The following is a 24,576-nucleotide window of genomic DNA, read 5'->3' as shown; positions in this document are numbered from 1 at the left end:
CTTCCTTCTCCCACTAGGAAAGATACCATATTTGATACCTGAACAAATAGCCTTTAAGATACCAGTTTATGGGGCTTTTTAGAATTTGTGGCTGGGTGCAGTGGCCCATGCCTGTAATCCCTCACTTTGGGAGGACAAGGCAAGAGGATCGCTTGAGGCTGGGAGTTCGAGACCAGCCAGGTCCATATGATGAGACCCCATCTCTACAAAAAATTTAAAAATTAGCTTGGCATGGTGGCACACATCTGTTGTCCCAGCTACTCAGGAGGCGAGATGGGAAGATGGCTTGAGCCCAGGAGTTGAAGGCTGCAGTGAGCCTGGGTGATAGAGCGAGATCTCGTCTATTAATTAAAAACAAAATAAAGAAAGAAAGAAAAAAAAAAGAATTTGTGTTGAGTGGGACTGGAAAGTTGAAACAGACCAAGAGGTTGTCCAAGGTTGTCCTCAAGGCTGAGAAACAAGACTCAACCCTGGGTCAGTTACAGTCAAACTTTATTCATCCATTCACACCTGAGTCCCTCCCGGCCCCCACCTACCCTGGTCCTGCGTACTCAGGGCTTCCCAGATGGGGCATCAGGGTGGCTTTGCTTCCAGATGCCTGCTCCCCGGGATGTGAGCCATGCCCTCCAGGATCTAAGGGAGGAGGACTGAAGGGGTCTGTTCGTCCTCCAGGCAGCAGGCGTGGAAACATCCGTCTCAGTGGCTGCTTGGTGGCGGCGGTGTGGATGGGTGTGGCTCTCTGTTTGCTGGGGGGTATTCTGCCAGGATGTATAGGAAGCCACCCAGGGCTGCCACCGCTGTGGCTGTGTTGTGGGAGGAGCAGCCATCTGCGGGAAGAGAGCCCTTGTGAGTGCTGGGTGGCAAGAACGTTGGCCCTTTAATCAACACAGTCCCATTGAAAGTGCGTTTCAGCCAGGCATGGTGGCTCACGCCTGTAATCCCGCACTTTGGGAGCCTGAGGTGGGCGGATCACTTGAGATCAGGAGTTCGAGACCAGCGTGAGCAACATGATGAAACCCTGTCTCTACTAAAAAAATACAAAAATTAGCCAGGTATGGTGGCAGGCACCTATAGTCTCAGCTACTTCGGAGAATGAGGCAAGAGAATGACTTGAACCCGGGAGGCAGAGGTTGCAGTGAGCTGAGATCGTGCCACTGCACTCCAGCCTGGGCCACAGAGCAAGACTCTGTCTCAAAAAAAAAAAAAAAAAAAAAAAAAAAAGTGCTTTGCAGGTACTGTTTCAGGCAACTTGCAAGACACTGAGTGGGTGCTTCAGTGCTCCCTTAGGCCCCTTTTGCTGGGCTGGGTGCCCTTCTCTGGGAGGTATGTCCCTCCTAAATAACTTACCAATACAGGGATACAAAAGCCTGGCCACCTTGTCCCAGGGGGATGACTCTGTGGTGCAATTTATGCTCCAAGGCATTCCCCTCCCATCCCTGAGGGGGGATCTGACCTGAGACCGCATCCTGTCCAGCTCCCGCCTGGCTTAGCCTGCTTCCCTGACTTACCTACCTCAATAAACCACGTGCACCAGAATCCTGTCCCGGGTCCTGTGTAAGACCTTCTGAGATGGGGAAACTGAGGCTCGGGTAGCCAAGCTGAGCCCCCGGCCCTGGTGACTCCACAGCTCATTTTCTGACCCCAACCGCCTTCCTGTTAGTTGCCTCTGGTCTGCCTGGTCCCATGTGACCTCATGGTTCATGGAGTCAGAGTCTCAGGCCTGCGCACTTGCCTGAGATAATAACCCTTAGATGTAGTTAGTTCTTTGAGCTCAAAGTGGGCTGCAGCCTCTAGTCTCACAATCTGTCCGCTTGTGGGAGGGAGTCAGGAATTCTTTCTTCTCTACCAGAAACTTTGGGAAGGGGAGGGGACCCCAGCCAGGTCCCTTGAAGGGAGGGAGAATGCAGATTTCAAGGTGCTGAATGATTAACCCTGGCAGTTCATGCCTCCTGGTGGTGTACTGTATGCCACATACAATAGGGAGGGCTTTGCACGATGATCAGTCATTAGCCCCCAACAGTTTGGTGCCCATTTTACAGATGAGGAAAATGAGGCTCAGAGAGGTTGTGTGACTTTCACAGCAAGTAAGAGGCAGAAGCGGGACTCGAACCCACACAACCTGACCTCAAACCCTGTGCTCCTAGTCTCTACACCAGCTGCCTCCTGCTCCGTGGGCTTGTGTCATAAGTGCAAGAATGAGCACACCCCTGCCGGGCAGTTTTCTAGGCTGCTGGTCAACCTGGAGGTGCCTCAGGGAGGGCCTTGGGCTCTGGAATTTCTGCGTCTTCCGCTCCAGTCCCTAGGACAGTTCTTGTGTTGGGCTGTCCGACTCTGGGAACAGGCAGTTGACCAGGTAGTATACAGCAGGCCCCTACCACCCCAGCCATAGGCAGCCCCAGCCCCTCTGTGTCAGGAAGGCCTAGCTAGGGTAGAGGCCTCTGGAAGTCTCCTGAGAACTTTTCTCCCTTCTGCCTGAGCTTTGGTGGCAGCTGCGAAACTGACTCAGTGTATTTCTGCTTTCACTCCTCTGTCCTGTCCACCTGTAGGCGGATGATGAGGCCACAGTGGGGTTGATGGAGAGACGTTTAGTTACTGGAATGATATACCCACATATGTTGGACATCTACTCTGTGAGGTGGTTATTCCATATCCCTTCCTGCTTTTGCCGGCAGTTATTTAAGTTTTACTTTATTTTATTTTATTATTATTATTTTTGAGACAGAGTCTCACTCAATCACCCAGGCTGGCGTGCAGTGGCACAATCTCAGCTCACTGCAACCTCTGTCTCCTTGGTTCAAGCGATTCTCCTGTCTCAGCCTCCCAAGTAGCTGGGACTACAGGCATGCGCCACCACGCCTGGCTAATTTTTGCATTTTTGGTAGAGATGGGATTTCACCATGTTGGCCCGGCTGGTCTTGAACTTCTGACCTCAGGTGATCCACCCGCCTTGGCCTCCCACAGTGCTGAGATTACAGGTGTGAGCCACCGCACTCGGCCTGTCTCCCCACTTTCTAAGAGGAGACCATCAGTGACCCCCAGCCTCCCTTCCACCTCCCAAACATGAAGGGCCTCTGATTAGTGCCCCTTTGGTGATGCCAAGTGCTTTTCTTCCATAGCAGAGAATAAACACAGGCCTCTGTTTTGCTAGGATATCTCAGTTTCATGTCAAGAAACTCCCTTGGGTATTTTCATTACCTGAAAATTGTTTTTCTCGCCTCTTCACTCTCCTCAAAAAATGCTGTTGATATTGGATAGCTTTAGATAATTCTTCATCTTCAGCATCTGGGAGAAGAGCAAAAGTTGAACTTCTCAAGAGAGATTTTTATTTTTTATGTTTTTATTTCTTTTTACTTCTTTTCTTTTATTTTAGAGATAGGGTCTCATTCTATTGGCCAGGCTGGGTGCAGTGGCACAGTCATGGCTCACCGCAGCCTCAAACTCCTGAGCTCACACAATCCTTCCTGCCTCAGCCTACCAAGTAGCTGGGACTACAGGCATGAACTACCATGTCCAGCTATTAAAATTTTTTTTGTTGTTTTGGTAGAGATGGGATCTCGCTATGTTGCCCAGGCTGGCCTTGAACTCCTGGGCTCAAGTGAGCCTCCAGCCTTGGCCTCCCAAAGTACTGGATTATATGTGTGAGCCACTGCAACTGGTCTCAAGGTGAATCTTTAAATATTACTCACTAAACCTCCTGCCCCAATAACATTTCAAGGAAATTAGGTCTTCTCTTGAAACTCGAGGCTATTCCAGAAGTTTCCATCTGCACCTGTCTGCAGATCCTTTTGCATGGCCTAAACTTGTCATCTACTGATGGTTTCCCAAACTGTGGTTCCCCAAACACCCACCATCGGAACCACTGGACGTGCTTGTTAAAAATGTAAGTCCCTCCAAGACAAGCAAAAACTGAGGGAATTCATCACCACTAGACTGGCCTTACAAGAAGTGCTCAAGGGAATCCTACATCTGAAAAGAAAAAGACAGTAATCACTATCATGAAAACATGAAAAGGTATAAAAGTTACTGGTAGAGGAGAAACAGGAGAAAGAGAAAAGAAGCAAAACGATCACTAGAGAAAAGCACCAAATAGCAGTGATAACAATAAGAAAGGAAGAAAAAAATCAAAGGATATAGAAGATAACCAGAAAACAATGAATGAAATGATAGGAGTAATTCCTCACAAGCCAATAATAACCTTGAATGCAAATTGATTCAATCCCCCACTTAAAAGATATATAGACTGGCTGAATAAATGAAAAAAACATGATCCAACTATATGCTGCCTACAAGAAACTCACTTCACTGGCAAAGACACATATGGAATGAAAGTAAAAGGGTGAGAAAAGATCTTCCGCATAAATGGAAACCAGAAGGGAGAAGGAGTAGTTATACTTAGATAAAACAGACTTTAAGTCAAAAACTGTAAAAAGAGACAAAGAAGGTCATTACATAATGTTAAAAGAATTAATTTAGCAAGAGGACATAACAATTCTAAAAATATATGTATTAAACACACTGGAGAATCCTAAAGCAAATGTTATTAGATATAAAGGGAGAGATAGACTCCAATACAATAATAGCTGAGGACATCAACACCTTGCCGTCAGCATTGGACAGATCTAGACAGAAACTCAACAAAAAAACACTGAACTTAAACTGCACTTGAGAGCAAATGAATCTAACAGACATTTACAGAACATTTTATCTAACTGCTGCAGAATATATATTCTCATCAGCACATGGAACAGTCTCCAAAATAGACCATATGTTAGGCCAAAAAACAAGTCTCAGCAAATTTAAAAGAATTTGAATCATAGCAAGTATCTTCCTGACCACAATGGAATAAAACTAGAAGCAATAACAAGAGGAACTTTCAAAATTGTACAAATACAGGGAAATTAAACAACATGTTCCTGAATGACCAATGAACAAATGAAGAAATTAAGAAGAACATTTAAAAATTTCTTAACACAAGTGAAAATAGAAACACAATATGCCAAAACCTATGGGATATATAGCAAAAGCAGTATTAAGAGGGAAATTTACTTCAATAAATGCCTACATCAAAAAAGCAGAAAGATTTCGAGTAACGAACTAATGATACATCTCAAGGAACTAGAAAATCAAGACCAAATCAAGCCCCAAGCTAGTAGAAGGAAATAAATTGTAAAGATCAGAACAGAAATAAATAAGAGACTAAAGAAACAATACAAAAGATCAATGAAACAAAAAGTTGGTTTTTAAAAAAGATCAACAAATAGATAAATTATTAACTAGACTAAGAAAAAAAAGACTCAACTAAATAAAATCAGAGAGAAAAAGGAAATATTACAACTGATAACACTGAAATACAAAGGATCATTAGAGACTATTACAAACAACAAATTAGAAAACCTAGTGGAGTGTGCCAGGCATAGTGACTCATGCTTGTAATCCCAGCACTTTGGGAGGCTGAGGTGGGCATATCACTTGAGGTCAGGAGTTCGAGACCAGCCTGGTCAATATGGTGAAACCCTGTCTCTACTAAAAATACAAAAATTAGCCAGGTGTGGTAGTGGGCGCCTGTAATCCCAGCTACTCGGAGGCTGAGGCAGGAGAATCACTTGAACCTGGGAGGCGGAGGTTGCAGTGAGCTGACATTGCGCCACTGCACTTCAGCCTGGGCAACAGAACGAGACTCTGTCTCCAAACAAAAGAAAACCTAGTGGAAATTGATAAATTCCTGGACACATACAACATACCAAGATTGAACCAAGAAGAAATAGAAAACCTGAACAGACCAATTATGAGTAATGAGATTGAATGTGTAATAAAAAGTCTCGCCAAAACAAAAAGCCCAGGACCTGACAGTTTCACTGATGAATTTTACCAAATATTTAAAGAACAAATACCAATTCTTTTCAGTCTCTTCCAGAAAATTGAAGGGGAGGCAATTTTTCCAAACTCATTCTATAAGTTCAGCATTACCCAATACTAAAACTAGACAAGGACACAACAACAACAAAACTGTAGGCCAATTTCCCTGATGAACCTAGATGCAAAAATCCTTAACAAAATACTAGCAAACCAAACCCAGCAATACATTAAAAATCATTCATGGCTTTCCTACTTTGACCACTTCCAGTAAGTAATTGAATGTTTTGCATTAAAAAAAAAAAGTCATTCATCATGAACAAGGAGACTTTATTGCAGGGATGCAAGGATTGTTCAACGTATGTAAATCAATAAATATGACACATTACACCAATAGAATGAAAAACAAAAATCATATCATCATCTTAATAGATGCAGGAAAATGCATGTGATGAAATTTAACATCCCTTCATGATAAATCTCTCAATATGTTAGGTATAGAAGGAATGTACCTCAATATAATAAAGGTCATATGACAAACCCACAGCCAACATTACACTGAATGAGGAAGATGAAAGCTTTTCCTCTAAGAAGTGGAACAACACAAGAGTGCCTACTTTCACCATTTTTATTCAGCATAGTACTAGAAATCCTAGCCAGAGCAATTAAGCAAGAGAAACAAAAAAGGGCATCCAAATGAAAAAGGAGGAAGTCAGATTATCCCTGTTTGCAGATGACATGATCTGATAGACAGGAAACCCTAAAAGCTCCACCAAAAAAACTCTTAGAACTGAATGAATTCAATGAATTCAACAAAGTTGCAGAATACAGAACAATCATACAAAAAAACAGTAGCATTTCTATACACCTGCAATGAACCAGCAGAGAAAGAAATCAAGAATGTAATCCTATTTATAAGAGCTAAAAACAAAATACCCAGGAATAAATTTAACCAAGGAGGTGAAAGATCTCTACAAGGAAAACTGTAAAAGACACTGATAAAAGAAATCAAAGAGAACACACAAAAAATGAAAAGACATCCCATGTTTATGGATTAGAAGACTTAATATTGTGAAAATATCCATACTACCAAAGTGATCTACAGATTGAATCAAAATACCAATGACATTCTTCACAGAAATAGAAAAAAAATTCCTAAAATTTATGTAGAGCCACAAAAGACCCCAAATAGCCAAAGCAATCCTAAGGAAAAAGAACAAAGCTGGAGGAATCATATTACTGGACTTCAAAATATGCTTCAAGGCTACAGTAAACAAAACAAGGTCAGGTGCAGTGGCTCACTCCTATAATCCCAGGACTTTGGGGGGTCGAGGTGAGCAGATCACTTGAGACCAAGAGCGCAAGACCAGCTTGGGCAACATGGAGAAACCCTGTCTCTACTGAAAATACAAATATTAGCTGGGCATGGCGGTGGTGGGTACCTGTAATCCCAGCTACTTGGGAGGCTGAGGCAGGAGAAGCACTTGAACCCGGGAGGTGGAGGTTGCAATGAGCCAAGATTGTCCTACTGCACACCATCCTGGGTGACAGAATGAGACTGTCTGAAAAAAAAAAAGAAAAAGGAAAAGAAAAAGGCAAATAAGCTGCATGGACGTCTCAAAAGAAGGCATACAAATGGCCAACAGGTCTATGAAAAATGCTCAGCATTCATAATCATCAGGGAAATGCAAATCAAACCACAATGAGATAGCATCTCACACTACTATTAAAAAGACAAAAAAATGGCCAAGTGCAGTGCCTCACGCCTCTAATCCCAGCACTTTAGGAGGCCGTGGCTGGTGGATCACTTTGAGCTCAGAAGTTCGGGATCAGCCTGGGCAACATGGTGAAACTCCGTCTCTAAAAAAAATACAAAAATTAGCCGGGTGTTGGTGGCTCCCACTGTAGTCTCAGCTATTCAGGAGGCTGAGGCAGGAGAATCTCTTGAACCCGGGAGGCAGAGGTTGCAGTGAGCCGAGATTGCACCACTGCACTCCAGCCTGGGTGACAGAGTGAGACTGTGTCTAAAAAGAAAAAAAAAAAAGACAACAAATAAATGCTGGCAAAGATGTAGAGAAAGGAGAACTCTTACACACTCTTGATGGGAATGTAAATTAGTACAGACGTTATGGAAAGCAGTATGGAGATTTCTCAAAAAGCTAAAACTAGGACTTGGATAATACCACTACTGGGTATTTATCCAAAGGAAAGGAAATTGGTATGTTGAAGAGACATCTGCACCTCCGTGTTTATTGCAGCACTATTCACAGTAGCCAAGATGCAGCAACCTGAGTGTCTATCAGCAGATGAATGGACAGAGAAAATGTGGTATACAGACCTAATGAAATACTATTTAGCCATAAAAATAACCAAATTATTTCATTCATAGCAACATCAATGAACATGGAGGACATTATATTAATTGAAGTAAGCCAGGCATGGAAAGATAAATGTTACATGTCCTTCCTCATTTGTGGAAGCTACAAAAATTGATCTCATAGAAGTGGAATGTTGAGTCAGGTCACCTATAATCCCAGCATTTTGGGAGGCTGAGGCAGGTGGATCACTTGAGGTCAGGAGATCCTGACCAGCCTGGCCAACGTGGTGAAACCCTGTCTCTACTAAAAATATGAAAATTAGCTGGGCATGGTGGCACACACCTGTAGTACCAGCTACTCGGGAGGCTGAGGCAGGAGAATGGCTTGAACCTGGGAAGTGGAGGTTGCAGTGAGCCGAGATAGCACCACTGCACTCCAGCATGGGTGACAGAGCGAGACTCCATCTCTAAAAAAAAAAAGAAGGGGAGTGTTGAATAGTGGTTACTAGAGGTGGGGAGGGGGATGGGGAGAAGAGATAACCAGAGGTTGGTTAGACGATGCACTAGTATGGCCAGGAGGAGGAATAAGTGGTACTGTTCCATAGCGCTATAGGGTGATTGCAAATAACAACAATTTGTGGCATGGTTGTTTTTTTTTTTGTTTTTTTTTGTTTTTTTAAAAAGACAGTATCTCGCTGTGTCACCCAGGCTGAAGTGCAGTGGTGCAGTCATGGCTCACAGCACCCCTTGACCTCCTGGGGCTCCCAAGTAGCCAGGAGCATAGGCGTGCGCCACCACACCCAGCTAATTTTTTTGATATTTTTAGTACAGATGGGGTTTTGCCATGTTGGCCAGGCTGGTTTCTAATTCCTGAGCTCAAGCCATCCACCTGCCTTGGCCTCCCAAAGTGCTGGGATTATAGGGCATGAGCGTATTGTGTATTTTCAAATAGCTAGAAGAGCGAATTTGGAATGTTCCCAACGCAAAGAAATGACAGATGTTTGAGGTGATGCATCTGCTCATTACATATTGTATACATGCATGGAAATATCACACTGTACCCTATAAATATGTACATTATTACCTGTCTATGGAGAATAATAGTAAAGCCAAAAATGCAAGTTCCATAGCCCCATCCTCAACCTGCCGAAGCTATAGGTCTGGGGGCCTAAGAATCTTCATTGTATAAACTCTGTTTTAAAAACACACCATCTTATTTCAAAAGCGTTTGCTTCTTGGAGCATCCCGAGCTTCTAATGAGGACACTAGCATTTCCTGGGAGCTGCCCTGTGCCTGGCACAGGCTATGCGGCTTCAAATGTGTCACAGCGACTCTCCTTGCAGCTCAGGAAGGTCGGGATTACTATGCTCATTTATTTACAGACAGGGAAATTGAGGCTCAGAGGGGTGAAGCAGCTTATTCCAAAGGGACCAGCTGTTCAGTGTCACCCAGCTAGGAAGTGGCTGAGTCCTCTGCGTCTCCACCCTCTGCTCTGTCACCTCCTCCCGTGTAGTTGTTCCTGACCACCCACCTGGAGAGCCTTCCCTGGAGTTTTCTTCCTCACCCTGTCGTCTCCTTTATAGCTCTTACCAGAAAGTGCAATTCTTTCACTTCTTGGTTTGTTCAGGTGATTTATGTTTCTTTTCCTCGGGGCTCTGGTTTTTCCTAGAGCCTAGATGGTGTCTGGCACATTAGTAGGTGCTCAGTATGTACTTGCTGAATGAATGGTGATGTGGTGTGGCTGTGTCCCCACCCAAATCTCATCTTGAATTGTAGCTCCCATAATTCCCAGGTGCTGTGGGAGGGACCTGGTGGGAGGTAACTGAATCATTGGAGCCGTGTCCCCCATACTGTTCTCATGGTGGTGAATAAGTCTCACAAGAGCTGATGGTTTTATAAGGGATTTCCCTTTGTGCTTGCTTCTCATTCTCTCTTGTCTGCTGCTATGTGAGACGTGCCTTTTGCCTTCCACTGTGATTGTGAGGCCTCCCTAACCATGTGCAACTGTGAGTCCATTAAACCTCTTTTTCTTTATAAATCACCCAGTCTTGGGTTTGTCTTTATCTTCGGCCTAAAAACAGTACAATACAAATGGGCTTGTTAATGCAGCTGCAGGGGCCAGCACCTTCCAATAAGGCGGGCTCCTGTCTTGCCACATTTTGGCTTCCAAAGCTCTGAGCCTGTTTGTACTTGTGTGCACACATGTCTGTGTGTGTGCACCTGCAGGTTACAAATCCCTCACCAACCTTAACACCAATGCATTGTTTCCACACCTGGCCTAGAAACCCAGCGCCGCCCCCCACCCCCCACTGTCCCCACTCTTAGCCAGGGCAGCAGCGCAGCTCACCGGGCTCCCCGAAGCATCCTTCCCGCTGTTTCTGCCAGCTGAGGATGGCCTCCAGCCACCGGAGCTTGTAGAAGTCGGAGAAGCCGCCCATTCCACAGAACATGACTGGAAGTAAAGACGGGGGCCCTCTGCAGGCCTGCCCCCCAGGCCCACCTCCTCCCACTCCCCAGGGCTGCCACGGTACCACCTGCGTTCATCTGCCTGGGTTAGGCAGCACTAGGGGGTGGGTGTTCAATGCAGGGGCTGGAAGGAGGCAGCTCGAGCCTTTGCCTGAGCAACTAAGGGCTCCCACACTTGTGTCCCACCTCCCACTGAGGGCCTTGGTCAGGGCTGCTCCAAAGTCAGGGTCAGTGGAGGGGTTTGGACACCCCAGCCAGTGAGAAGCCGCCCAAGCGCTCCCTGTCTCACTCATCCATATGACTTTGCAGGTCTATCTGCCAGTCACCTGGTCCATCTGTGTAGAGCTTAGTCACTGGGGCAGCCTTTGGGGCCAGGAAGCTGTCACACAGTGGCAGGTGAAATACAGGATGCCCAGTTACATTTGGGTTTTCGATAAACAATGAATATAATTTTTGAGTATAAGTATAACCCATGAAATATTTGGGATAAAGTTATACTAAAAATGGATTCATTGCTTATCTGAAGTTCAAATTTAACTGAGCACTCTGTTTACTTGCTTAATCTGGCAACTCTGTGTGTGTGTGTGTGTGTGTGTGTGTATGTGTTTGTGTTGGTAGGGGGACACCCTGCTCCTTTGTCCCTGGGGCAGAATGCTGGCCATACTGTTTTCCATGAAGATGTCCCGGGTAGGGTAGGCGTATCCGATGGCCTCAGCTCTGCGGTTCAAGTCCATCATGTTGGCGCAGAAGAGGTTGATATAGTCCTGGCTCTGTTGGAACGGTCCCTGTGTGCATCCCCTCTGGGGAGACAAACACCCAAAGACGAAGGAGTCAGTGGTACAGATGACAGACACATGCCCTGCTATGGGAAAGTCTTGCCGTTCTGAGACGGTCTTGCAAGGGACTGTGTTTAGGGCAGGTCTTTTTCTCCTTTTTGCAGGATTTCTTCCCCATGCACACCCCCAGCCTGCTGGGGCTCCTTCATCAGAGAGAGTTGGGTTCGAGATCCAGCTTTGCCACTTAGGAGCTGTGTGATCTTGATTTGCTAAAGTAACCTTTCTGAGCCTCAAGAGTTTTTATCGGGAAAGGGTGAGGCCGCTAGAAACTGCACCAGAGGTGCTCTCATGTGGGTGGATGACACAGCTGGGAAGTGCCCAGTGTGAGGCCTGAGCCACTAGGAGGTGCTGTATGATTGCGGGGGGGCAATGCAATCTACAACCAGCCTGACCCCGCGGGCAGCTTCAGTGCTACTCAAAGTGTGGGCCGAGAACCGGGCTGGTCACTGCCTACACTGGGAGAAAAGGACAGGAGTTGACAGCAGACTTTAGACACTTCTGCAGCAGTGTTCAGAGTGACTTTCCACCTGTTGAATCTGATGATCAAAATCATTCCCTTGTAATATGGTTTTTATTGTATTTATTAAAATATTGGTCTGTCACAGCTTGCAGAGAAATAATCATTTTTAAATTCTGTTGGAAAAAAAAAAACCAGTGTCCCCTCAGCTAAGAATTTCTGGACAAAGATGATGAACCCTACTTTTCTGTATGAAGAAATTTATATGGCCAGGCGTGGTAGCTCACGCCTATAATCCCAGCACGTTGGGAGGCTGAGGCGGGTGGATCACGAGGTCAGGATTTCAAGACCAGCCTGGCCAACATGGTGAAATTCCTTCTGTACTAAAAATACAAAAATTAGCTGGGCATGGTGGCATGTGCCTGTAATCCCAGCTACTTGGAAGGCTGAGGCAGATAATTGCTTAAATCCAGGAGGCAGAGGTTGCAGTGAGCCAAGATCACACCACTGCACTCCAGCCTGGGCAACAGAGTGAGACTCTGTCTCAAAAAAAAAAGAAAAAAGAAAAAAATATATAGTGGCATATATATATATATATATATAGTGGTGTGTATATATATAAAGAAAAGAAATATATATTGTGGCATATATATTTTTATATATGTATGCCACATATATATATGCCACTATATATATGTGCCACTATATATATAGTTCTTTATTTTATATTTTTAATATGTGTATATAAAGTGCCATATGTATATATAGTGGCATATATACACGTGTGTGTGTGTGTGTGTATATATATATATGAGAATAATGTAGTGACATGATCTCAGCTCACTACAGCCTCTGCCTCCCTGGTTCAAGTGATACTCCTGCCTTAGCCTCCTGAGTAGCTGGGATTACAGGTGCACGCCACCATGCCCAACTAATTTTTATATTTTTAATAGAGACGGGATTTCACCTTGTTGGTCAGGCTGGTCTCGAACTCCTGATCTCAAGTGATCCACCCACCTCGGCCTCCCCAAGTCCTGGGATTACAGGCGTGAGCCACGGTGCCTAGCCTCATTCATTTGTTTTTGTTTACAGAGTTCTTTCTGATGATTCTCTTTTATTCTCTCTGTCTTTCTCTCATTGTGTTTTTCTGATGCCCTGCAGTCCAGTTCAGCAGGCAAAGCTATCTGTTTCACCGGCTCAGCAGAATCCCAAATGCCAGATCCCAAATTGGCTCAGTTACACAGCAGAAGTATGGTAGGGGCCCTACTTCTCCCTCCTGAAGTCCCAAGTAGAAATCCAAAACTCTGCTTATTTTCCTGGTGTGTAGCAGACAAAATTACATTGCCACAAGCCCCTTTTCATTTCTTTCTTTCTTTTTTCTTTTTCTTTTTCTTTTTTCTTTTTGAGACAGTCTCACTCCGTTGTCCAGGCTGGAGTGCAATGGCGTGATCTTGCTCACTGCAGCCTCTACCTCCCGGGTTCCAGCGATTCTCCTGCCTCAGCCTCCCCTTGTAGCTGAGATTACAGGTGCGCACCACCACACCCAGCTAATTAATTTTTGTGTTTTTAATATAGAAGGGGTTTCACCATGTTGGCCCAGTTGGTCTTGAACTCCTGGCCTCAAGTGATCTGCCCGCCTTGGCCTCCTAAAGTGCTGGGATTACAGGTGTGAGCCACCACGTTCGGCCGCCCCTTTTCCTTTTTCCTTCCCCTTCCGCTGGCACGGCGGGGCTCCCTGGGTACTCACCATTCTGGCCCAGAGGAAGAAGAGCATTTGGTGGGACAGGCAGTAGCCCGAGCAGCCAGGCTTGGTCATGAGGCTCCAGCAGAGGTCCGAGAGGCCGCAGGGCTCGCTGCTGTCCGTCCTGGGGGAAAGTGGTTGCAAGCTGTTAAGGATGGAGCACTGACCCCGCCCTGCGTCTTCCCAGGTTGTGATGCAGCCTCCCAGTTGTAGTTCTTGGAACTCCCAGTAGATTCCAGACAACCAGCTGGGCGTGGGGGTTGCCAGAGAAAATATAGCAGTTCTGCATCTCGATTTGCTAAATCTGGCTGCCCTAGCACAGGAAAGATGATGCTAGAGCTATCCCGGGGTTGAGGAAGCCACCAAGGCTGAAACTTCCTCTTGCTCCCTGGGACAAATCACATCTTTTCCAGCCCTAAACGGTGGGTCCTTGAATACAGACCACTTGGAATCTGGGCCCAACATGCTTATTCCTCCTGCACCAGCTGGGCGCGGCGGCTTACACCTGTAATCCCAGCACTTTGGGAGGCTGAGGCAGGCAGGTCACCTGAGGTCAGAAGTTCGAGACCAGCCTGGCCAACATGGTGAAACCCTGTCTCTACTAAAAACACAAAAATTAGCTGGACATGGTGACACACACCTGTAATCCCAGCTAGTTGGGAGGCTGAGCTAGAATCACTTGAGAATCACTTGAATCTGGGAGGCAGAGGTTGCGGTGAGCTGAGATCGCATCACTGCACTCCAGGCTGGGAGACAGAGTGAGACTCCATCTCAAAATAAATAAATAAATGAAAAGAAAAAATACACATACAACTACAAAAATTAGCCGGGTGTGGTGGCGTACGTCTGTAATCCCACCTACTAAGGAGGCTGAGGCACGAGAATCGCTTGAACCTGAGAGGCAGAGGTTGCAGTGAGCCGAGAAAGAACGCACCACTGCACTCCAGCCTGGATGACAGAGTGAGACTCTGTCTCAAAAAAAAATTAAATAAAATTTTTTAAGAAAGCAGGGGTCCTTGACTGGGGCCCAACCCCTCGGTGAGCTCAGCTATGTCCTGGCCCAAGCACTGCTCTGAAGGATGCTGAGAGGATGCGGCCTGGGCACCTGCTGCCCACTTTGCCCATGGGCTCCTGCGTCCAGGGCTGCCGTAGGGTCTTGCTCCAAGCCCACCAAGTACCAGGATAAAATGAGGAGCCCAACTAGGCTCAGTCCTGCCTTCCCGGACCTGCATCCTCACTGGGGATGGGGACAGGCCCATAATACAAATGTAAATTGCATCTGTGGCTATAAGACCTCTCACGGGAGGTCTGCTATGTGCTGGGGTCGGAGGTAGGATGGGGTTTGGAGGTAGGATGCTGGCACCAACCCTGGGGGATGGACAGACTTCCTGAGGCCCAAGGGGTGGGGTGGGTGGGGTGGGGGAGCAAAGTCTTTGAAGTGGGAGGGAGCCTGGGAGAGTCTGAAAAGAGGCCTCTAGGGGCCTGGGGACTTGGAAGGGTGGAGAGGAATTGGGAATTTGTCCTGGGACCTGGAGGTGGTGTGTTCAGCTGTGGCTGCTGGAAGACCCCCTGTGGCATGGGAGGCCAGCGGGCAGCTGGAGCAAGGGGCACCCTGCGAGAGTGGGAGAGGGCAGAGCCTGGCAGCTTCGGGGAGCTGCACCTGGGTCTGCACAAACCCCTGGCTTCAGCCCTGGGGGCTTGGAGAAGTAGGAGTGGGACAGGGCCAGCTGAGAACAAGTGCGTTTGGGTTTCCAGCAAATAGGGCAAGTGCAGGGCTCACCCGGTTCCCAGCAGCTGCACCAGGCATGCGTCGCTGCTCTCCTCTGAGAATGAGTCCTGGGGCTCGAACGTGGGGTAGACCAAGGAGGCGTTGGTGTGGATCCAGGCATGTGGGAGCTTCCAAAACCCGGGCTGGAGGGTCAGCTGGAACTCTGCCAGAGAGGACAGATAGGTGGGGCAGGCTGTGGGGGTGATCCAGGAGCAGTGGGCCACCCTGGTGTCCCCACCCCCTCCGGCAGCTCTGCCCACTGGCAGGTGCAGCTCAGGGCTCTAAGCCCTGTCTCCTGGCTCCAGATTGGGTTTGAAACACTCAAGAAAGCTCCTTTCGCTTATAAAACCATTTTTTCCCCCAATCAATAGGAACAGTGTTGGGACGGGATTTGACTAAACCCACTGCATCCCATGGAAGACCCAGATAAATAAAAGGGTTCGTTTCCCAGGTGCGGGGCTCACACCTGTCATCCCAGCACTTGGGGAAGCTAAGGAAGGAAGATCGCCCGAGGCCCAAAGTTCAAGACCTGCCTAGGTAACATAGCAAGACTCTGTCTCTACAAAAATGAAAAAAGTAGAGCCAGGTGTGGTGGTGTGCACCTGTAGTCCCAGCTGAGGCAGGAAGATGCTGGAATGCAGTGAGCTATGATTGGCTTTTTTTTTTTTTTTTTTCTTTTTTTTTTTTTTGAGGCCAGTCTGCGGCTCTATGCGCCCAGGCTGGAGTGCAGTGGCGGGATCTCAGCTCACAGCAAGCTCCGCCTCCCGGGTTTGCCATTCTCCTGCCTCAGCCTCCCGAGTAGCTGGGACTATGGTGCCGCCACCTCGCCCGGCGCTATTTTTTGTATTTTTTGGTAGGGCAGGGGTTTACCGTGTTAGCCAGGGGATGGTCTCGATCTCCTGACCTTGTGATCCGCCCATCTCCGGCCTCCTAAAGTGCTGGGATTACAGGCTTGAGCCACCGTGCCCGGCTTTTTTTTTTTTTTTTTAGTGATAGGGCTCACGCCTATAATTCCAGCACTTTGGGAGGTCGAGGTGGGCAAATCACTTGAGGTCAGGAGTTCAAGACCAACCTGGCTAACACAGTGAAATCCCGTCTCTACTAAAAATATAAAAAAGAATGGCCGGCGTGTGACAGGTGCCACAGCTAGTACAGGGAGGTACACCTGGGTCTGCACAAAGCCCTGGCTTCAGCCCTGGGGGCTTGGAGAAGGAGCTACTTGGGAGGCTGAGGCAGGAGAATGGTGTGAACCCAGGAGGCGGAGCTTGCAGTGAGCTGAGATTGCACCACTGCACTCTAGCCTGGGCAACAGACCAAGACTCTGTCTCAAAAAAAAAGAAAAAGAATTAGCTGGGCGTGGTGGCGGGTGCTTGTAGTCCCAGCTACTTGGGAGGCTAAGGCAGGAGAATCACTTGAACCCAGGGGGCAGAGGTTGCAGTGAGCTGAGACTGCACCACTGCACTCCAGTCTGGGCAACAGGGTGAGACTCTGTCTCAAAACAACAACAACAACAACAACAAGTGGGGAGGTGGGATTAGCAGGGAGGTGATATTAGTAGACCGCTTTGGTTTGGTGAGAAAGTGGAGCTCTTAACTAAACAGGTGCCCAGTCATAGGCATCTTTAAGACGACATAGGCGGGGACAGTGTTAGGGACCAGGCCTGGGAGAGGGTGGGGCCCTCAACACTATAAAGGTCGGCCTGGGCTATGGTCCCTGCGGCTGGACTGCCATGTGAGTATGAAGCATGGCCTGGCTACCTCCCCGCTGAGCCCCACACATCTGATGGGAGCGGGGAGCAGGGGAGACAGGCTTGGAGCAGCACGACGGGCTGGTTATTTGTGCCCCACCCTTGCCGTCCAGGAACAACTCAGCCAGACTTATTAGGTGGGACCTTTTGCAGGGTCACCCTGAGCTAGTGAGGAAAGAGAGACTCTCAGTGGTCATAAGGCGTGAGAGAGATAAACCGCACCGTTTTGAAAAATAGAGTGTGGACAACTTCAGGAATTTTTACTGACATTTAATGAAGTGGATTAATATAATTTGGTGATATGGGACACTACTGTTTGCTGTGCAAAGGGTCACATCGCCTTTTGGACACTCTCCCCTCTGGGACAGCCCAGCCCCTCCGCTCTGGTCCAGGACCAGGACCTCCAGCTTGCGCATGCACTGAATGCATGAGAGTAGACGCCCTGCCTACTCCGCACCCCTCTGTGTGGGTGGGAGAGCCCATCAGAGTCTGAAGTCAAGGATGACCGCACGTCCCCAGGGCTTGTCTGTGGCTTGTTTGGCAGACAGGTCGAAGTTGGTTACGGACTGTCCCAGCCCAGCCTAGCCCCAGGAGAGCCCACACTGGGTTATTCCAGTCAATATCCCCAGAGGCGCTATTCCTGAGGGAATGGGACACCCCACGTGTGCTCACCTCTTAGGTACTTGGGGTCACTCAGCTTGAGGTAGAGGAGGGATCTCTGGATGGCAGCCTCCAGCTTCTCCCCCAGCGTCCCTACACGCAGGCTCAGCAGCTGCAGCAGGGGCTCCTGAGCCCACTTCTCCTGGACGCTTTTTAGCTGCTCTGGAAGAGATCGGAGTTAATTCACTCTACTATTTGGAATTGGGACTCCTTTTTTTTTTTTTTTTTTTTCTTTTTTTGCCTTGAAACAGGGAAAAAAAAAATTTCCCCGAAGTCTAATGCTTCCTGGGAGCCTCTCTGGCTTCTCCAGCACTCAGAGGGGAAGGATTTACTGAGCTGACTGGAAATGAGGCCAGGGTGGGGGTGATCTGGGCAATAAGAATGGGTGTCAGAGTGGTAGAAGGTGGTGGCTGAGAGCTTGGTTTCTGGAGGCGGACCTGGGTTCAAATCCTTGATACTTGAGGTTCAAATCCTCAAATCCTTGACTCAGACACTTTCTTGTTGGATGGCCAGAGAAAGGTTGCAGGGTAGAGAACCACTGTGTACAGTTGAGCAGGTTGTACACTGCACAAGGGCAACACACATTCGGATCATGGGTTTGTATACGTAGTAAGACAATTTCCCAGCAGATGGCTGTCAAGTGACTTCAGGAAGGAAGTGCCTTTTTCTACTTCCCACAGAGGTACCCTGTGGGCTAGCAGTAGCTTCGTTGGGGTGGGAGAGAATGGTGAAGATCCAGAGATGGCCAGAAACTAGGGAGACATGAGGGAGAGCATCTGAGTGAGAGCACCCACACAGGGCTGAGAGGGCGAGGGATGAAGTAGGGCAGCTGCCGTCAGGTAGGAACCTTGTTAGGGAGGATGGGCTAGGTTAAGAAGGATGCTGAGGACGTCCTTCAGGGCAACTGGCTCTGTCACGCCCCTCTGCTCAGTCCCCTTCATGGGCACACCCGCAGGGAAGAAGTACAGACTTGGGAGTGCTAACAGGGAGAGGCTCCCGTGTGTCAGAGTGTCTCCCCCTGTGATTGCACCGGGTCTACAAAGTCCAACAGGACAGGGGTCCTGAACCCCCAGTTCAGTACTGGTCTATGGCCTGTTAGGAACGGGGCCGCACAGCAGGAGGTGAGTGGTGGGTGATCGAGCGAAGCTTCATCTGTAATTGACAGCCGCTCCCCATCATTCGCTCTCGTTACCGCCTGAACTCTGCCTCCTGTCAGATCAGTGGCTGCGTTCGATTCTCACAGGAGTGTGAACCCTGTTGTACGAACTGCACATACGAGGGATCTAGGTTGCACACATTAGATGATGAGGATCTAATGCCCGATGATCTGTCACTGTCTCCCATCACCCCCAGATGGGATTATCTAGTTGCAGGAAAACAGTCTCAGGGTTTCCACTGATTCTACATTATGATGAGTTGTATAATTATGTATTATAACATAATAACAATAAACAGAAAGTGGGCCAGGCACGGTGGCTCATGCCTGTAATCCCAGCACTTTGGGAGGCTGAGGCAGGTGGATCACTTGAGGCCAGGAGTTCAAGACCAGCCTGCCAACATGGTAAAACCTCATGTCTACCAAAAATACAAAAATTAGCCAGGCACGGTGGCGGGCGCCTGTAGTCCCAACTACTTGGGAGGCTGAGGCAGGAGAATCGCTTGAACCCGGACGTGGAGGTTGCAGTGAGTCGAGGTGTTGCCACTGCACTACAGCCTGGGCAACAGAGCGAGACTCCATCTCAAAATAATAATATTAAATAAAAAATAAAGTGCACAATAAATGTAATGCACATGAGTCATCCTGAAACCCTCCCCTCCACCTCAGTCCATGGAAAAATTGCCTTCCGCAAAACCAGTCCCTGGTGTCAAAAAGGTTGAGGACCGCTGCAATGGGACATAGACCGTGCCCACTGGGAGCTCATTGTTTAGAGAGACACAGATGAGGAAGCCGTTGCTGCTAGTCAAGGATGCTCAGCGCTTTGATAAATGGAAACAGTAATGGCTGACAAGTACTGCCCCACTGGGAAGATGACATAGACACACAATCGCACGAGATACATGTGCATGATTGTGTGCTACTCCCATCCACCAGCTCAGCTGAAGGATGAGGAAACCAAAACTCCACGAGAGCAGGTAACTCAGTGCCATGCAGCCAGTTGGGGGAGATCCAGGATTTGAACCCGGGCAGTCCGGTTCTGAAGTTCTGTTCTAGGCGCTGGCACTTCCTTTGCTCCCTTCTAGGCACAGTTCATGGTTGTCGTTGTATTAAGCGCTGGATTCCTAGGCAATCTCTTATGGGAGCAAGATTATTGTGAGGGGAAGGGGCAGTGGATGTGTGATGTGGTGTAGGCGGAGAAGCCGGGCTCACTGCGGCTGCCAAGGAGGGGGGACCCTGGTCTGAGGCTGTTAGGTGGGGCCGCTTTCCCAGTGAATGCTACCCAGTCATGAGTAAGAGAACCCCCTCCCTTCATTGGTAAAAGAGGATAATAATAATGGGTGTAACCTCAGGGAAGACGGGGAGAGGGCATTGAAGTACTCCATGCAGTGCACCTGGGTTGTGCCCACGTTGAGCAGATACTTAGGGAACTGCAGCTTTTGCTATCACATGCGCCCCAGGAAGCACCCACCCCCGTGGGAGCCACCTGCGTGCTTGTGTGTGTGATGTGCGTGTGTGTGTGTGCGTGCATGCGTGCTTGTGCGTGTGTGATGTGTGTGTGTGCGTGCATGCCTGCTTGTGTGTGTGGTATGCGTGTGTGTGCATGCATGCGTGCTTGTGTGTGATGCGTGCTTGTGTGTGTGTACATGCATGCTTGTGATGTGCATGTGTGTGCATGCATGCGTGCTTGTGTGTGTGATGTGTGTGTGCATGTGTGCGTGCTTGTGTGTGATGTGCTCGTGTGTGCGTGCATGCATGCTTGTGTGTGTGCGCGTGCATGCGTGCTTGTGTGTGTGATGTGCATGTTTGCGTGCATGCTTGTGTGTGTGTAATGTGCATGTGTGTGCGTGCATGTGTGCTTGTGTGTGTGTGTGATGTGCGTGTGTGTGTGCGTGCATGCATGCTTGTGTGTGTGTGCATGATGGGTGTGTGTGTGTTTGCCTTGGCCTGTCTCCAGCCCCCTTCTTGGGGATCTTATAGCTCTCAAAGCTAAACAAACACTTAACTGTTTTTGCAGAACCTTCAGGAGACTGGCTGAAGTGGAGGAAGCGGGGTTGGAACCGGATCTTGAGGGTCCTGAGTTTTGTCCACAGCCACCTCCCTCAAGGGGAGGGGCCCTCCCACAAATATCTGTTGGCGGAGCACTCTCCCTGCTCCCCTTGTTCGTGGTGAGTCAGGAGGGGCTGTCAAATGGATCATTTCATTCTGAGAAAAAGATAATTCCCAAATCCCTTCCCATGTTGCCTTTAAATCTTTCCTACTTCTAAAAAGTTGCATAACAGTTAGCTGGGCCACAGTCCCCAGGAAGAGCCAGCCCCTGGTCTACTCTCTCCTTATAGCCGAGGCAGGCTATTCTGGGGTCAGGAGGCTGCCAGGTCCCAGGCATACAGAGCAGGGCAGAGGACAAAGCTGAGTGTCCAACCAGGGGAACTGGGGCTCACTTACCTTCCAGCACCCGGACCCCCACCATGCCATCCAGGTTGATTTCGGGCAGCCTCTGTTCTAGGAAGACGGTGGCTCTCTCCAGCGCAGACAGGATCGGGTCCGCAATGGTGGCTTTACTTTCGGCAGTGTCCAGTCCAGGTAGCAAGTAGGACCCCAGCGGTGGCAGTGCCGTCAGTAAGAGCAGGAGCAGCAGCCCCGGGCTGGCCATGGCTGGCCTCTGCTCACAGCTGGTCACACGCTCAGCACCCTGAGCTCTGGCCCAGCCTGGGCCGCCTCTGCACGCCCTCCTCCCACCTCCTCCCCACCTCCCCCTGGCAGACCTGAAGACAAGTGGCCTGGCAGGGCTGCCAAAAAGCCTGGGGTGGCCTGGGCAAAGGACTCTGGGAAGGGTGGCTGCCGGGGGATGACTGTGAGGCAGCGGAGGTTAGACCAGTCCTGGGCGTACAGCCTGCTGTCCGCGGGGTGCTGGGGAGAGGGGCGCCCGCCCTGTCCTTGGCCCTGATTCTCCAGACCCACAGGCTACATCTTTGATCTAGCAATTGCAATTCAACCCAGAAATCCAAAAGCTCTGAAAGCGAAAAACATTTTTTTTTCTTCCTTTGTTTTTTGAAATAGGTTCTCATTCTCTTGCCCAGGCTGGAGTGCAGTGGTTTGATCACAGCTCACTGCAGCCTTGACCTCCTGGGCTCAATAGATCCTCTTGCCTTAGCCTCCTGAATAGCTGGGACTAGAGGCATGTGCCACCTTGGTTGGCTAATTTTTTCTTTTTTTATAGAGACAGGGTCTCACTATGTTGCTCAGGCTGGTCTTGAACTCGTGCGCTCAAGTGATCCACCCTCGTCAGGCTCCCAAAGTGCTGGGATTACAGGCATGAGCCACCACACCCAGCCTTTGTTTTAAATCAATTTGAAACAAACTCTTTTTTTTTTTTTTTGAGACGGAGTCTCGCTCTGTTGCCCAGGCTGGAGTGCAGTGGCCGGATCTCAGCTCACCGCAAGCTCCGCCTCCCGGGTTCACGCCATTCTCCTGCCTCAGCCTCCTGAGTAGCTGGGATTACAGGCACCCGCCACCTCGCGGGCTAGCTTTTTGTATTTTTTAGTAGAGACGGGGTTTCACTGTGTTAGCCAGGATGGTCTCGATCTCCTGACCTCGTGATCCACCCGTCTCGGCCTCCCAAAGTGCTGGGATTATAGGCTTGAGCCACTGCGCCCAACAACAAACTCATTTGAGGGCACATCTGCCTTGAGCTGAGGCAAACTTCCTTAGAGGGGCACCGTCCAGTTGAAATAGAATTGGAGCTACAAAGGTGAGCCATGTGTGCATTTCAACATTTCCTAGTAGCCACATCCAAGAGAGCGGCAATAAGCGGGCGAAGTTAATTTTAACGATCTAGTTTATTTGACCCAAGATTTAAAATATTATAATTACATCTGTAATCAATATAGAAATGATTTATTTTTATTTTTCTCATACTAAGTCTTTGAAATTGATGAGTAGTTTACGTTCACAACACTATTATTTTATTTTTTATTTTATGTATTTATTTATTTTTGAGATGGAGTTTCGCTGTGTCGCCCAGGCTGGAGGGCAGTGGCGTGATCTCGGCTCACTGCAAGCTCCGTCTCCTGGGTTCACGCCATTTTCCTGCCTCAGCCTCCCGAGTAGCTGGGACTACAGGTGCCCGCTACCACCCCCGGCTAATTTTTTGTATTTTTAGTAGAGACGGGGTTTCACTGTGTTAGCCAGGATGGTCTCGATCTCCTGACCTCGTGATCCGCCTGCCTCGGCCTCCCAAAGTGCTGGGATTACAGGTGCCGGCCTTTATTATTTTATTTTTAAGAGACAGGATCTCACTCTGTTGCCCAAGCTGGAGTGCAGTGGCATGGTCATAGTTCACTGCGGTGTTGAGCTCCTGGGCTCAAGGGACCCTCCTGCTTTAGCCTCCCGAGTAGCTGGCACTACAGGTGTAAGCCACCATGCCAGGCTGAGCACATTTCATTTCAGACTATCCACATTTCAAGGGCTTGATGGTCACATGTAGCTGGTATACTGGGCAGTGTCTTAGTTTTGTGCTACTACAACAGAATACCTGAGACTGAGGAATTTATAAAGAAAAGAAGTTCATTTGGCTCATAGTTCTGGAGGCTGGGAAGTCCAGTTCAAGGGGCTGCATCTGGTGGGGGTCTTCTTGCTGTATCATCCCACGGTGGAGGGCAGAAGGGCAAGAGAGCTAGAGAGAGAGAAGAGAAAGAAGCTAAACTCATTCCTTTATCAGGAACACGCTTTTGCAATAACAGCATGAATCCATTCATGAGGGCAGAGGCCTCAGGAAAGATTCCCTCTCTCAACACTGTTGCGTGGAGAATGAAGGTTCCAACATGCGAACTTTAGGGCACACACTCAAACCACAGCAGAGAGTGAGGACCTAGCGTCCAACATGCGAACTTGAGGGCACACACTCAAACCACACCAGAGAGTGAGGACCTAGCTTCCTTATTTATTTCACTCAGTGTGAATGTGCATCTATTTCCTTGTAGAAATTTTCATGTTGGTTTCCTGGGCGCTGCCCCAAACCTTGCTGGGGATGTTGTATGTGTGTGTACCACATTATCTTTCTAAAAGCCAAACAATTTTGAATTCAGAAACATACTTGGTTCCAAGGGCTTCAGTTAAGAGATTATAGATCTGTAATAATAATGAAAAGAACACCACTAAAGTGTGTATCTGATGCTCCCTATGTGCAGGTGCTAGGTTAGAGTTTCTCCACCTTTTCATGTCATCATGGCTCTTTTTTCTACCCCTGGAGTGTTTTTAGACATTTTAATCCTGAAAAATCTTTAATAAGAGGCTTATTGAGCTACTATTCACGTACCATAAAATTCACCTTTTAAATGTGTACAGTTTCACAGTGGTTTTCAGCATATTCAGAAAGTTGTGCAGCCATCCCTGTCTACCTCCAGAATGTTTTTGCCACCGCAAAAAGAAATCCCACGCCCATTCGCAGAAACTCCCTATTCCCCCCTCCCCAGCCTCTGGCAACCATGAATCAACTTTCTGTATCTATGGTTTGACCTATTGTGGATATTTCATATAAATGGAATCATACAATGCGTGGCCTTTTGTGTCTGGC

At 48.3% G+C, this 24,576-nt stretch overlaps 1 protein-coding gene across 1 annotated transcript; it reads right to left on the bottom strand.

Moving 5' to 3' along the window:
• Nucleotides 1–475: 475 nt before the first annotated feature.
• On the bottom strand, nt 476–21,885 carry C18H16orf89 (chromosome 18 C16orf89 homolog). Its single transcript, XM_009195943.3, has 8 exons — nt 21,447–21,885; nt 17,858–18,007; nt 15,451–15,601; nt 13,677–13,794; nt 11,301–11,436; nt 10,518–10,622; nt 3,196–3,282; nt 476–827 (listed from the first exon to the last, which is right to left on the bottom strand). The coding sequence occupies exons 1-8, from the start codon at nt 21,652–21,654 to the stop codon at nt 697–699; spliced, it is 1,086 nt and encodes a 361-aa protein (XP_009194207.2). The 5' UTR covers nt 21,655–21,885; the 3' UTR covers nt 476–696.
• Between the last annotated feature and the right edge of the window lie 2,691 nt (nt 21,886–24,576).

The sequence above is a fragment of the Papio anubis genome, chromosome 18, assembly GCF_008728515.1.
Source record: "Papio anubis isolate 15944 chromosome 18, Panubis1.0, whole genome shotgun sequence".
In the NCBI taxonomy this organism is placed as follows: domain Eukaryota; kingdom Metazoa; phylum Chordata; class Mammalia; order Primates; family Cercopithecidae; genus Papio; species Papio anubis.
Note: the sequence above shows the minus strand (reverse complement) of the source record. Positions and strands in the feature narration are given on the sequence as shown.